Raw genomic sequence first — 16,400 nt, forward strand, 5'->3', positions numbered from 1 at the left:
AAGTTTTTCCTTCAACGCTTGTCTAGCGACAGTAAATATTTAACATTTGATATCCTTTTACTTATGCCCTAGAATATAATGTGTGGTTGTATTGCTTACTTATGAGTTATAACTCAATGGGTTTGACATGTTCTAAGAATAAAAGTCCCTAAAATAAAAGAAATAAGAAATAAAAAGACTTAATACAAGGTAAAATAAAATAATCTTACGAGTAACACAATGATGTTTGTCTATGTGCAGGCGCAAATGTCGCGGACATGCGCATGCGTACCCGCCCGCTGTATTCACGCACGAGTGCGAACACCCGTCAGTCTCTAACTCGCATTCGTTTATATCTGAGAACAAAACAATTAAACTGGGATACAATAATTATATTTTATATCAATTCTTATATAAAAATAAGTCGGGTTTTCCTTCTTAACGCTATAACTTCAGAACGCACAAACCGATTTCCACGGTTTTGCATTCGTTGGAAAGGTCTTGGGCTCCGTGAGGTCTACCTAGTAAAGAAAATTCAAGAGAAAAGCAGGAAAACAGGGAAAATCATTGGTGGCGAAACGGGGTTCGCCGGGTTTGCTAGTTATATCATAAAGTTCTAGGTGTAAAACTCAATTTTATTATGTTTATTATGCTTTCATGCAATTTAGCATTACGGTCATACAAACTAAACATGTATAAAAAATTTCAGCTCAATCAGTTGAAGATATCTGCTTCAAAATTCAGTTGCAAGATTCTACACACACATACCTATATGTATATGTATATACATACATTGCAAGTAAAATAAAAGCTTGTAATGAAAAAATTAAACAATGTAACCAAAAATTGTATTTTGAATCTGATTGAAAAAGTGTAAACTATGGAGTTTCTTGCTTGTAGGAATATACACTTGGAACGAGCCGCCAGTCAGTCCTTTAGTGAAGCTATTTCTTCACTAGAGGACTGACTGACAGACAGACGTTATTAATGATATTATATTTGCTTTGACGTTCAAAAGTGCCTAACTGGTCTAGTTGAAATAAATAATTTTGACCTTGATTAAAAAAAAAATTAAAAAATAGGGCGAAGTATTACTGGGCTTTTTTCGGTTTTTTGAAAATTTCTGTGGTAGCACGGAGTCTGGAAACGTGCCCGGTATATGGCAATAGGCTCACCACCTATTACATTGGACTTACAACATAAAATGTAAATTTGTGAAATGTGGGTGTACATTGGCATTATGTGCCATAATGTGCACCTCTGCCTACCCCTTCGGGGATTAAACGCGTGACGTTATATCTATCTATATCTATATATCATTAAAAAAAAGCAGGTCTCACCGAGACACCTCTGTCCAGCGGCGAGTGCGAGGTACCCCGGCGTACAGGAGCAGCGGTAGCCCCCGTCCGTGTTCACGCACACCTGCGTCGAGTGACACTGGTTCGTGTCCAACACACACTCGTCTATGTCTGCAAAGATAATTAAACTTGTATGTCGGTTATCAATTTCAAGTTTCAACCTTATTGTAAAGTGTTTACTGTTTAATATAGTTATGGTATCGTAATAGATATAGTTATGGTTACGACGACTCTTTTGAAAGTTCTTTAATTTCCAGCAAGCTATTAATTACACTGTGTTCAAAATAGGTAGGTACTACTGTTGTTAATAAGAGGTGATATGTTGATAATAATACATAGTTTACAAACTCTAAAAAAAAACTCTCAATGTCATAAAAATATGAAAAATGTGAAAAGTTGTAAAATATTAAGAAAACAGACGGAGAGAGTAGTATATGATTGGGCATTCTGGACCACTTTTCGCTCGGCGAACGCCTTCGCTCAAGTGGTCCAGAATGCCCAATCGTTAATGGTCGACTCGGTTAATTTTGCCGAACGAAAAGTGGTCCAGAATGCCCAATCGTGAACGGTCGACTCGGTTAACGATATTAACGCGAAAAAAGTAACAAACGTTATCATCTGTTTAGTACTATTCAAATAATTCCGTACAACGTACGTTCTAACTGAAACAGGGACATGGAACGTATGCACACGTAATACAATATCGTAAAGTTGTGTATAAACATAACCTTATGATATTTAATTGTGTCTGTATGACATGTGTGGAATTATGTGTAGCCACGCATAATTTCACACATAATGTGTAGTAGGGAAATAAAAAATAAAACATTCATTGAAATAAAATCATATAACTATTTATTATCGTAAAATATAGGTTTGTCGGGGAACAAAACATCTGCGGACTTTACAAACTCCTGCAGTTTTTGCCACTGAGGAGAGTCTATGTCGGTCTGGAGCTTGATCCGTACGATTGCCTTCTTCCATAGCTCTAGCGAGTCGGTGTTGCGCGCGTCGTTAGCTCGGTACACCTTGCAGTCGATGTAATATTCGCCATCGGTGTGAGCTGTGCGTCGCTCACACCCGTTGGCCACTCGGTACACGAACAGCGACGGCAGGCATGCTCGACCTGATGATCCGACGTCCGCGCCTGCCTCGTGGTCGTGACTGATACCGAATATATCGCTATCACTCGCAGCTTTTTTACTGAAAAAATAAAACAAAACAACTTTTGTTAATTTACTAATTACAAATCCCGATATTGTTGATACTGTACTGGATGGTCAAGAATTGATTGAAAAGCTTTGTTAATAAGGTTTTTCATTTAATCTCGATGAGTGTAACACCTATATTATGTATATCGATTAAATAATTATCCAGTAACCAATACTAATTGTTGCTCTAATCTTGTATCGTACTAAATAACACTACCGATAACAAACTCAAAAAACCGTCATGAAACAACGCTTGCGTGTGTTTCGTTCACTTGTAACACTTTTGATGTTTGAAGTGTTCATGGACGGCGGTGATTGCTTACCATCAGGAGATCCGTCTGACCGTTTACCGGCTTATACCATATAAAAAAGAAAATGTAAAACAATATGCAATTTACCTGGGACGGTCTGATTTTGATTTGCGTTTGTTTTCTGTAGGTTTGCGACCAGTTTTCGTTTTTCGTTCAATGGTTGGTTGATAATAAGAACCCTCAGAATCGGACCTGAAAGATAAAAATGGTACATACGTGTTAATGAAATAAATTATTAAGTAGACGGTGGTTCTGAAGATTAATGCTATACTCGGAGATATTCATGATTACTTAACATAGTCCTCAGCAATCGTTTTCGGTAGAAGTCGTTACTAAGGAATAATTTAAGTAATCTTTAAATGTCTCTGAGTGTAGCAGTTACAGTCAGAACAGTCTTGAATATTTTATACTTACATTTTCTCCTTGACTTGTAATGGACTTACTCAACTTCAAGACGACAGCAGCGGCAGCACGACTGAAGACTGGAGTCACAAGTATAGTAGTACTATACTACTTGGTTCACTTGGAATAATTGTAATGATCGTATTGAAAAATGTAGTGAGTTATAAGGCTGGAAGGATCTAATATAAAAAGATACTTAAAATCTTTGGGTTTTATCGTCTGATGGAACGTTTTTATTTAGTCGTATTATAGACCTTCAAAAAATACAAACTAAGGTAAACTAAAGTACAATCAATTGCTGATGCATCGAAAACACTTAGGGTTTCCACGTCGTTTTTTACAATTTTCATACAATGATAGTTATATAAGCAGCGTAATGACAGCCCTGGCTAAAATAGCTGACTACCAAACATGCGCCATGGTTGCATCATTGCATGTATTGTAATTGCATATATTGCAATTTGTATACACGTGTAAAAATTTCGCAATAATATCGGAAACGTTGAAAGTTGATATGTGTAGCATTAGTATTATTGCGACACCTTGACGTTATGGAATTTTCCTGAAATTAAATAAACGTATCATCGGTAAATGATTGTTACTACTAAATATGTTGCATTACAAGTTTAATTTTGAAATTGAAAACATTAAACAGGTAAATATTGTTTTTAATATTCATATAAAAATAATCATAATAATATTTTTTGAAATTGATTGTTAAATCGTGATTTAAATAACAATATCTTTTATTCTTTTTCAGCTACATACGCATCAGAATTTGGAGTTGTATAAAGACGATGGGACTCGGATTAATTCTTAAGGAAAATTAGAAGTACATCATTTTTATCAGATAAGTTCTAACAGTGCGGAAGATTAAACAATTCTCAGGTAAATATATTTTGTACCCTTTACTTTAAGTTTTTGTTAAATCATTAATCTATGTACGCATATAATAAATCTTTGCATTTTATTTCCAGAGCATGGGTGCATACAATACGTCCAAACGATACAAAACAACAAACGAGGAACAGGAGCTACAACTGATCAAGATTTTTATTTACAATGGTTCTCTCTAACGCATTTTCGAAGCTGTAAATATGAATGAAAGGTACATAACTATGCACAACATATTATAATACATGATTTAATAACGACTGTTACGTCTAAACTCTGAAATAACTATTAATCCTTGTCTATCAATACTGATTGGTGTATTCAATAACAATGCCTTACTGCACAGTTTGTCATGTATCTGTAGATAATCGTCAGTGGTCTGGTCATTTACGTAGTAATGCACATAAAAACAATAGCATAGCTCCTTTTAACAGTAATGTAAAAATAATCAAGTCCTCGTTCAAAGGACGTATTGTAAGTTATAGGATTATTGCAACCGAGGAGTTAGTCCATAAATTACCAGAGAGTTTTTTAAATAAAATTCGAGATCAAGTCAAGGATCTGATCGACCAGTCATTAAAAAGACACACATCTGTTAAAGTTAATTTTGAATTATTTTTGATATTTCTTTTGTTTAAAAACGATCACCAAGAAACTAAATCATTTGCTACAAAAAACTTTATTATTAATTTTAATTACGATTTTGACACAATTTTCAAATTAGTTATTTCATTACTTCTCAAAAGAATAGAAGAATTTCAGGAAAGAGATAGCGGATGGACATTTTTGAATAACTCTTATTTTGAAGTAAATATTAACAAATATCAGCCTCTCAGTGGATCTAAATTTATTCCTTTACCAAGTTTTATAAAAAATAAAAAAGCTTGCTTGAATATTAAGAACAACGACAAGTACTGCTTTCTATGGTGCGTGGTGGCAGGCTTGTATCCTGCAACCCGACATGCCGACAGAGTTTCATCATATCCTCGTTTTCAGGATGTTTTAAATGTTAATGATTTGTCATTTCCCATCACGTTCACAGATATAGCTAATTTTGAAAAAAATAATCGTAATATTAATATTTATGTATATGGTTTGAAAAATAATAAAACCGTTGTAGGTCCATTATATAAAACAATTAATAAAAAATGTAGGAGCATCCACTTATTGTATCTAGAAAATGATAGTAATTCCCATTACTGTCTTATTAAGAATTTACCCCGTTTAGTTCGAAGTCAAATTTCTAAACATCATGGTAAATTATATTATTGTGAATCTTGTTTATTGTTTTTTCCTACTCTTAGTCAACTTGAAACACATCTGTGTGGAGGGGTCGTTACTATTTTGCCAGATAGGGGATCAGTACTAAAGTTTAAAAATTTTCAAAGGAAACAAGACATTCCATTTGTAGTTTATGCTGATTTTGAAACACTCTTAATACCGATTTCCAGCGATGAATATGATACAGTTAACACAACATATACCCAGCGACACGCGCCGGCCGCTTTTGCTTATAACATAGTATCTTCTTTTAATGATAATGATAACAAACGGTATAGAAGTTATCGCGGTAAGGATTGTGTTGCAAAATTTATAGAGTTTCTTACTCAGGATGTAATTGAAATATATAAAATACTAACTAAAAACAACCCTATGATATTTACTGATAAAGATGTTGAGGATTTTAGAAATGCAATTAAGTGTCACATATGTGAAAACTTGCTGTGGTCTGACAGAGTTAGAGATCACTGTCACATCACTGGTAAGTACCGTGGCGCAGCTCATCGACATTGTAACCTACAGCATAAAGTACCAAAATTCATACCAATATTTTTTCATAACTTGTCAGGATATGATTGCCATTTATTTGTGAAAAAATTAGGTGAAATACCTGGTCAAATAAAAATTATACCTAAGACCAAAGAAAAATATATTTCATTTTCGAAGTTTATTCCCGTTGCAGATAATGAATATGTACAATTAAGGTTTTTAGATTCTTTTAATTTTTTAGGCACCAGTTTAGACAAACTAGCTAAAACAATGCAGATAGAAGATTTTGTTAATCTTAGATCTCATTTTTCTGATAATAAACATTTTAGTTTGCTAACTCGAAAAGGTGTTTATCCATACGATTATATGACCAATTGGAAATGTTACGAGCAACAGGCGCTGCCGCTAAAGTGTTACTTTCATAATTCTTTGACAAACGAAGACGTCAGCGATGACGATTATAATCATGCTAAGACTGTATGGAATTGTTTTAATATAAATAATTTAGGAGAATACACTGATCTGTACTTGAAAACAGATGTACTTTTATTAACAGATATATTTCAAAATTTTAGAAAAACTTGTAAACAATATTATAAACTGGATCCTGCATTTTATATAACAACTCCTAGTCTATCTTTTGATGCAATGTTACTTAAAACAGGTGTTCAATTAGAACTGTTAACAGATTTAGCGATTATTAAAATGATTCAGGATGGTATTAGAGGAGGTCTGTGTGTGTGCTCGCATCGGTATGCAAAGGCTAATCATAAATATATGCCTGAGTATAATGCTGTAAAACCAGATTGTTTCATAACGTATTTAGATTGTAATAATTTATATGGTTATAGTATGTGCCAGTATTTGCCACATTCTAGTTTTAGATTTCTTAATGATAACGAATTAAAACATTTACGCATTCAAAATATTGATGATGATGCTGACTGGGGCTATATTTTAGAAGTTGATCTTTTATATCCCGATCATTTACATAACTACCATAATGACCTGCCTTTTTGTCCTGAAAAATGCATTCCTCCAGGTGGTAAAACAAAAAAACTTATCGCAAATTTATACAATAAGTACAATTATGTAATACACTACGTTCATTTAAAAAAGTGTCTGGAGCATGGATTAATATTACGAAAGATTCATAGAGTTATTACTTTCAAACAAAGCCCCTATTTAAAACAGTACATAGAATTAAACACTCAATTACGACAGAAAGCAAAAAGTACATTCGAGCAAGACTTTTTTAAATTATTAAACAACAGTGTCTTTGGTAAAACGTTGGAAAATACTGAAAAGAGAGTCACTGTACATTTAGTTAATCAATGGAGTGATAAAACAAATAAAACCAACAAAACAACATCCGCTGAGAGGCTTATAGCTAATCCTTATTTTCATAGTTCAACTATATTGACTGAAAATTTAGTTGCTATACAAATGAAGCCAGATCAAATAATCTTAGACAAACCTATCTACATAGGATTCACAGTTTTAGATCTTTCTAAGTCCCATATGTATAACTTCCATTACAATGTTATTAAACCATTTTATAATGATCGAGTACGCTTATGTTATACAGATACTGATTCTTTTGTTTATGAAATATATACTAACGATTTTTATTGTGATCTGAAGCACAATTTCTTGGAATACTTTGATAGCAGTAACTATAATAATGAGAACGAATTTGCCATACCTCTAATCAATAAAAAAATTCCTGGTCTTTTTAAGGATGAAATGGGTGGAGAATATATTTCTGAGTTTGTGGGATTAAGGTCAAAGCTCTATTCTTTAAAATGTTCAAATACAGTTATTAAAAAAGCAAAGGGAATTAAATCATACGTGCTCCGAGACTTAGATATCACAGACTATGAACGCATTTTATTGAATGGGGGAGTTATTCGAAGAAAAAATATTATGTTTAAATCATTGAAACATGAAATTTTTACACAAAGTGTCAATAAAATTACATTATCCAGTAACGATGATAAACGTATAATTTTGAAAGACAAAATAGCAACAAAAGCCTGGGGGCACTCATATACCTATAAAATGTAAACAATAGTGAATACGTCTTATCTTGGAATTATTATATCAATGATCCTTTCTTTAATGTATTAATAAATTATAGAGTGGTTCTGTATAAAACCAATTTTAGTTAAGTTAATAATTGTATTAGTGTTAATTAGCGTAATGTTATTTAGGTGTAGTTTATAGAAATAAATAAAGATTTTTATTATTGTAATAAATGTGTCTATTCATTATATATTTTTTGTTTTATTTTTTACCATATAGAAAGCCCTTATTACTAAAAAAGTGGATGTGACGAACCATTTAGCTACAGAACCCTAAAAATGATGTGTAATACGAAACGGTATGGCGTCACGTTAGCCACAGTACCGAGCAAAAATGCATGGTATACATTTTTAGGTGTTGCAATGGTAGCTGTAGTACTGCTCGTTGATTATTAAATTATTCTCATTTGTCTGCTAGATCGTACACGATCAATATCAACAATTTTGTTATTTAATAAATATTATTCAGTGTAGATACTCGTACTACGTGTTACATCACATTTTAAACATGACTTCGGTAAGTAAATTATATTAATAAAAACATTAAACGTATTGTATTTTATGTATCGCAGTAATTTAACGATCACTGTATCGAATTGTAATGTGCTGAGTGTTGTGGATTCGATCCCACATGGAACAATCATGTTAAAGGTCTTAAATTATTATTTATCTGATTCAGAGTGTTATTTGTATTCGCGGATTGAATATTAATCTGTATTTTTTTTTGTAACATAGGATTATTTATTTATCAAGTACAGTTGTTTGTAATACCTCTATTTAATGATCTATTTACTGTTTGTTTCAGATAGCGGGATCAGATGTTATGTTCAGTCAATACGCACAGGATCCGTATGAAGAATTTAATGAGATGATCCGATGCGAACGCGCTCCGTTGCGAACGCGCCTGGGTTGCAGCCAGGCTCCGAAAGAAAAGAAGAATACGTCTCGACGCAAGGACAAATCTAAACACCATAATTCGACTCAATCTTTCGTCATGAGTAGACATCATCGGCGAGGCAGTAAACTAATAAAAATTTCAGTGATCGAGTTGTGCAATGATTCTCCGGACAGTGATAGTGACAGTAATAGTGATAACGTTATTATCCAAGCGCAATACGTAGTTAAAGACGCGGTTGACTTTATTATGGACGAAACGGAGTCGTTAGTTAAGAAAATATCGAAATCATTAATTGATAGTGACTTTTAAAAACCCTGTGTAAATATACAATTTTTTTTGTTTATTGTAATAATTTAATTGGAATAAATATTCGGTTAAGTTAGTTTTAATCTTAAGAACTTAGTATTTTTATGTTAAAGTAGTATTTTCATGTTAATGGTATTCGTATTATATAAATTTTACAGGTACAGGTATTATATAAATTTAAAAAAATAAAAAGCATGTTTTCTGTATAATAGTTGTTTTATTTTTTAAGAAAACCTTATACACACACATAGTTAACTTACTAACTAGTAAATTTACCAATTTAAAAACTTTTTTATACATAACACATTTCTAAGAGCACAATGTTTTACATGATGATTACAATTAAAAATAGTTTTTCTATCACAGTACTTTTTAGCTAACACAGATAGTTTAGGACAATTGTCTTCATGAAGTTCTATTACATTACAGTTCGCACACATGTCTTTTATCCACTTCACTTTCTCTGAACCTTTTACGTAGATATTCATATTTTCTAGATATGATACAATCATGCGTTGGAATTCTTTATAATCAATATAGCCTTCGCTCCAATGTAGACCCATATTTTTTTCCAGCCACTCGACTTGTCGCTTTTCATCCCTTGTTAAGTAAGTGAACTGGTACGGTGGTTTAATTAAAAACGTCTGTGTATATTCACGTGTGGCAAAAGCTAACTCCTTTATTATAAAATTATTGTAGAGGTCTTTAAATCCTTGTACATCTAATATGATGGTATTGGGGTTCATGATATTTTCCTTACAATATTACTCAAAGGCTTATACTCAATTATACAATCGTTTAATATAAGACAGTAAGCAGAGGTTTGATCTGGTATGTCTAATTCACTCTCGATTTCCACTCTCACATCCACCACAGGGCCTGTTTTTAGATTATCTGCTTGTCTCGAACAGTCAACTACAAATAGCGGCGCTAGGTCTTTAAATTGTTTCTCACTTAGTAAGGGTTCCGAGCGCCTGCCATAATAAGACTGTTGAAATCGAGTGTATTGCTCGTATATTAATGCAATTTTGTTATTTGAAAAACTAGCGTTTAGATTTTCATACGGAAAGTAAGTTGAATTGAGGTACACTCTGACGTCACGAATATAACAGTGATCGAACTGGGACATGTCAGAACCTGCATTGTTTTTTCTATTTGTTTGTAAACCAATAACTACGTATCTTGGTTTCTCTATTTGCGATGAAGTTTTAATAGACCAGGTATGTTTTGTAGTTTTAGGTAAAGCTGGATATTCGTACAGATCCCAATTTCTGAATATCATCTGAAGTGGACGATCTTTTTCTAACAGTTTTAATAAATTTATCTTTTCTTTGTCAGATACTTTAACGTGTGGTACGCGCCATATAATTTTATTGATTTGAACGTCATCTACAATCTCCCCGGTGCTGAGTTTTACTGCATTTAGGTTTGTGTTACTTCGCAGCAATATTAGTTCGTGCTTACTGTTTATCACCACTTTCTTAAAATCTTCAGCAAAACCCATGATATTACAAAGAGGTATGGATGCGGAAAAGTTGCCTCCATTAACATTTTTTGTACCATCAATGTTCCAGCCCCAAGCATTTGATATCTTTGATTCACTCTCATTCATCGAAATTAATGACTTCATGGTGGTAGTAACGCCTGCATTTTTTATTTTATCAATCTCGACGCCATTCAACTCGTACCTTATATCTTGGAACAAGTAAAGGAGAGCGTTATTCGTAAAATGAACGCTAGAAGCCTTGTCTTTTGAGTCCTTTTTGCTAACAATTACAGTTCCTTCCAAATACAGAGTGCTAGCTGATGGTAGTACATACAGATCCTGTTGGTTTATGGGAATGCGAATTTCATCGTTTCTATTAAAACTTGTCACGTAGGGCTTGTAGGAGTGAAATTCGATACCTTCAACTGTGTTGTCGTAAGTCGGAGCGGATAAAACGTCGAGAATATTCATTTTAACAAACCGATGGCTTTCAGGAATGCCTTATTATTATTGGTTAATTTAATTTTTTTATTAGAGCGAGGTCTTATTTTCTTGGTTGCCAAATTTGCACTGATATTTTGGACCTGGGGCTGCTCATATTTATTGAAGTCAATCATTTTTTCGTCTAAGATGTAAATATACCTGCACTTCTTCACCACGTAAATTTATTAGGCGATTGTTAATATCCAACAGTCTGATATGTATACAGCTTATGTTGTTTTGATTGATTGGGAAGTATATTGCGTTCTTCGGGATTTCTATAATCCTATATCCAGGAGGTACATTAAGTGCAAATTCGTGGATAATGTGACTCGGTTCTCCGTTTATGTACGATCCGCTTATAATATCACATTCTATTCTGACCACGGTCGTAGGTAAAATGTTCACGGGAAACTGTGACACATGCCATTTATTACCTTTTAATACCTGCTTATCAAACCCCAGCAAACGTCTAAAGGTGTTTTCTTTTTCAAAATTAACATCTTTAGAACAGTATAAAGTAGTTTTTAAAGTATTGTTATTGCAATCTAGTTTAATTGATGTACCTTTTATCTCAGATTTTAAATAATCACTGATATCTTGCAATTCATACGTTCCCTCCGGTATTTCAATGATTTCTGAGCCATAGTAAAACTTGTTATTCGTTTCATCAATGTTTGGAATGGAATTAAATGTTGAGAAATGCAATAATGCACACTCATATTGTCCATTTAGTTGTAACGTATTAGGGTAGTACGTGGTTAAGGTAGACGAGTTTCCGGTTATCGATAAAGTGAGTGACATTTTGCAAATGATTGAAATGAAAGAAACACGTTAATTTTATACATTTTTATTCCAAAATTTCCACAGATACTCTAAACATAGATGACCACAATTTACTGTGTTAAAGTTTTGATATCTTGTGTAGTTGTAATAAACACGACAATTCTTAAAATATCGCATTAATTCTATTGGAGGTTTCAAGTCTCCGTAACTATCAAAGTATTCACAATAGTCAGATACTTTAACATAAGCCACCCAATGCGTTCCTTCATTTTTAGAATCGTCCAAGTTAACAACACCACATTCAATCTGTTTTGGCTTTCTCGGTAATTGATCCTTCATGTATACTCCTCGAAAGTGTGGGATGTCTCGTGCATGTTCTTGGATGTCGATATTAGTCAGAGGACGATTAGGTAGCTTCTTTATCAGTTTTTTGGATGATCTATGAATAATCCTTTACCATTTTTATGCGGTTTAATGTATAAACCTTTACCCAATGCTAAAGCCTCCATAGTCTTATTATGACGTTCTGTTTCTCGCAAATTTTGTTGAGCTGCTTTATAATCATTAACGGTTTTTGCAATACCCGCTGCACCGCCAGCCAAAGTTCCTAAAGCTGATAAGCCAGCAAAAATTGGAATCAAAGGTAAAATACCTCCAGTCTTTGGTATGGGTATGACACGCGGTACCCGAATTTTCTGAATTTTTGGAAATATCTTTTTCGCTGCTAAGTAAGCAGCGGTAATTAAAGCTTTACTATCTTTGTGTTTAATTTTCTTAAGTTTTGATTTTATTTTTGATACAAAGTGTTTAAACGTTTTAACTCCGGCACCAGACTTTAGTTTGGCTTTCATCACTTTGCTTACTAGCCATGAACTAAGTTTTTCTCCTTTCCCGGCATCTTTTGATTTAAGTCTTTGTTTTGCCATATTCATTAGTTGCAAATCAGCTTTGTGACGATGTGATAAGTCTGTATGGTTAGCGTATGCAATGTCGTGGTGCATACAAGCTTCATCCAACTTATTGATACCTCGATCACCGCGTAATAAACGTTTCTGGAGTTTTGTTCCTGGTCCGCAATAATTATAGCCGGGCAAATGAAGCTCGAACGGTAGATTTTCTATTATATTATTAACTAGTCCACCACCTTGCATTGTACAAAGCGCAATGGTAAAATATTCCAAAATAATTGATTATATACTTAATAACTCAATCCACTAATGCAGTTTTGTCAATCCAACTATTTTCATTGTTGTTAAGACCCAACCATTTAACGTAAAGTTTTTTTCCTTTCTTTCTTAAAACTTTCTCTATCAAATAAACACCAGGGTAGTTTGATTTTTGAAGTTCTTGTTCATAAAAGGTTCCTAATATAGCTTGTTTTCGTTGGTCTTGTATATGGTATGTCACTGGTATTGTATTATTAATCTTTTTTACAGTAAACAGTTCTGTTGACCAATTAGGAGTATAACCTTTTTCAAAATTGTGTTTGTATTTACTGATACGAACATAATCACCAATTTTAAACTTAGGTTTATATGGAATAGATACATGTTTATTTGCTTTCAAAATATTTTCTTTTATTATCTGCTCATTAGACTTGCATACATCGATGGGTTTTAATTTAATAGTTCGATGTTTTGTGTTGTTATATGATTCCAGCGTTACTTCTAATGGTTTACCTAGCCACTTATAGTTTCCATGAAGGCTAAAATATTTATACAATTTATTTTTTATGGTTTTAATTAGTCTCTCAACGATTGATGCTTTTTTGGTAGAAAACGATGAGTAATGGTTAATTTTGTATGTTTTCATAAGCGCTTGAAATGCGTTATTATAAAATTCTGTCCCCATGTCAGTTTGTAAATTATCAGGTTTTCGATGACTGTCAAGTAATATTCGTTCAAAAGCATGAGTGACATCAAGTTTATTTTTTGATTTTAGCGGCCGCGTCCACGCGTATTTTGAGAAGCAATCGATCACTATTAAAATATAATTATAGCCTTTATTATATTTCCTTAGGTTTTGCATATCCATCAGATCAGCTTGCCACAAGTCGTCGATACCTTTTAGAACAACAGAACGTCGAAGAAAATTTCTTCGTGCAGTTTTATGTATTTCATTTACTATTTGTTGTTTTGACATAATTTACAGTTTTTTAAGCAATTTATCAATATCTGCTTTAGTGTAAAACTTATCTTCCAAATGATTCAAAGCCTCAGGTATCTTTGTTTTTAAAGTAGTTTGAACTGTCTTTTGTGCATCTAACGTGAGCTGAGAACGTAAAGCACCAATTAGTTTATTTAATTCATGTATCGTATTAGCACTTAATCGATCTACGTAATCCTTGTTCACCGCATCGTCTCCATCTACGGGAGATCGGACTCCCCTCAGTCTAGAAGCTTTTAAATCAAAATCCCCGCTTTCTGATTTTAACAATGCGTTATCGTTAAATTCAAATAAATCAGATATGCGCAATCTCTTGTGAATAAAATGACCGAATTTGTCTACGTTCATCTTTAAGATGTATTGTTTTGAAAGGTTGACAGTAAAATGAAACACAGATAGATGTTTTATGTATTTATTATATTACTTTCACGCAATTCCTCTATTATAGATATAATTTCGTTATTTACCCCTGTGTTACCAGCATCCTGAGATGCAATTAACAATTTTAACCTTTCTACTAATTCATTAGGATCATCCCAATATATAAAATCTACATTCTTCTTCCACATTTTTGTTAAGGGTAGTCCTTTTCCTTTGGTTTGTAAAAAAAGCGGCTTAATAATTTGTAAATATTTTAAACCTTTATTACTTTTTATCGGTTTGTTTGGATCATAATCTCGACGATGTGCATTAGTATCAAGTAGCATTAATTTATAATGTTGCATATCTTTCTCTGTAACTAAACTCGAATCAACATTCTTTTTCAGTAGCAACTGTTTCAATCCAGGCGTAGTTCGGTACTTGCGATCTGCCACTATGATATATTCGTCATTGACAATTATGCGAGCAGAACCCAACATCAACTTTCCATTATCATATCTGACACCAAAAGGAATGTCTGCTAACGCTTCTGGAGAAACTGACCAGGAAGTTGTGTTACAATCTTGTTTCTTTTCGCCTATTGATTTATAAGAAGAGTCACTGTCGGAGTCAGAGTCATAATCGTCTGTATCATTGCTTTCTTTGTCACTGAGAACTTCTTTCTGCATTATGGTTTTATCCATAAATGGAACTTCAATTTCTTCATCTTTAATATTTTGTGGAGCGGATTGTTTACTGACATTGGCAATTAAGTTTAATGGTTCTGTTACAGGCTTGAAGACGGATTCCAGCGCTTCTTTGTTATTTATTTCAATATCCTTCATTTTTCGCACTTTTTTCTTCACGGCTTCTGTCGCTTCAACGATTTGTCTTTTCAAAGATTTTTCCATATTGATGAAATAGATAGTGCTTGATTAAGTGTTCTAAGTAGAATAATTAAGAAAGGTAGGGTATCGGATTTAAATAACATTGATTTAATCAAAAACTACGAAAGTGTCAAACTTATTTCTATAACAACCTTTATTTTTAGAACAATCTTTATTAATCACGACAAAACTGAAGGGTTCGTTCCATATTTTTGAACACATTTCACGAAATTGAACCCATGACATATCAGTGTTGACATGTTCTTCGTATATGTGCTTCAAATTAATTTCATCTTGTTTAAAAAGTATGATTAAGTTCGCGTTATCTCTTATTAGTTGTTTAGGAATTTTACTATAAGTTTGATTTAAATAAAAACAATCGATATACTTGTGTCTTCCCATTGCAAAATAATCACGCATATTGTTTTGATTTTCACAAGCAACATCATCAAATATAATCACAGAGTCGGGTTTTGCGTCCTGAACTCTTAGAATTTCTTCATTTTCCTGATATTTCTGAAACGTAACACCTGATACTCGTTGCAACACTTTTTCTAAAAATATGTACTTGGGTTGGTACAGGGTTTTTGAATAAATATAAACATTTCGAAATCTTAAACCATTTTCATGTAAAAGAAGACTAATGAGTAAATTTGTTTTTCCACAATTTGACGGTCCGCAAATTATACAACGTACTGAATTAGGTAATAATTCGCTGTGACGGAAATCAGTTTTACAAAACTCATCACATATTATGTTGACATTCAACGATTGTGGTTGCTTTACAAATTTCATGTTTATTGCGTGGAACAGTTTAAGTAATAATGTAACAAATATTATTTTAGATTAATATTTATAAACCGTACCACTACCACTATCTATTTTGCATTACTAACATTAACGAGTCGACCATTCACGATTGGGCATTCTGGACCACTTGAGCGAAGGCGTTCGCCGAGCGAAAAGTGGTCCAGAATGCCCAATCATATACTACTGGAGAGTAACAGTTATTTGAGGAAACT

General features: G+C 33.1%; 2 protein-coding genes across 2 annotated transcripts in view; both read right to left on the bottom strand.

Moving 5' to 3' along the window:
* Positions 1-16,400, bottom strand: part of LOC118281961 (hemicentin-1) — a 46,970-nt gene that overhangs the window by 1,205 nt on the left and 29,365 nt on the right. The window contains exons 44-45 of the mRNA XM_050695990.1: positions 1,320-1,448; positions 210-335 (exon numbers count right to left, since the gene is read on the bottom strand). Coding sequence (XP_050551947.1) covers positions 210-335; positions 1,320-1,448 — 255 coding nt within the window. The remainder of the gene's footprint in view (positions 1-209; positions 336-1,319; positions 1,449-16,400) is intronic.
* On the bottom strand, positions 2,170-3,887 carry LOC118281328 (uncharacterized). The gene is made up of 3 exons (XM_035601905.2): positions 3,274-3,887; positions 2,947-3,051; positions 2,170-2,540 (listed from the first exon to the last, which is right to left on the bottom strand). Coding segments are annotated over exons 1-3 (459 nt in total). The 5' UTR covers positions 3,276-3,887; the 3' UTR covers positions 2,170-2,188.

The sequence above is a fragment of the Spodoptera frugiperda genome, chromosome 9 (genome assembly GCF_023101765.2).
Source record: "Spodoptera frugiperda isolate SF20-4 chromosome 9, AGI-APGP_CSIRO_Sfru_2.0, whole genome shotgun sequence".
In the NCBI taxonomy this organism is placed as follows: Eukaryota; Metazoa; Arthropoda; class Insecta; order Lepidoptera; family Noctuidae; genus Spodoptera; species Spodoptera frugiperda.

Excerpts from the sequence above, each read along its gene's own strand:
- LOC118281328 (XM_035601905.2), bottom strand. Across the intron at positions 2,541-2,946 it reads TCAAAATCAGACCGTCCCAG|TAAAAAAGCTGCGAGTGATA; the intron begins GTAAATTGCATA and ends TTATTTTTTCAG.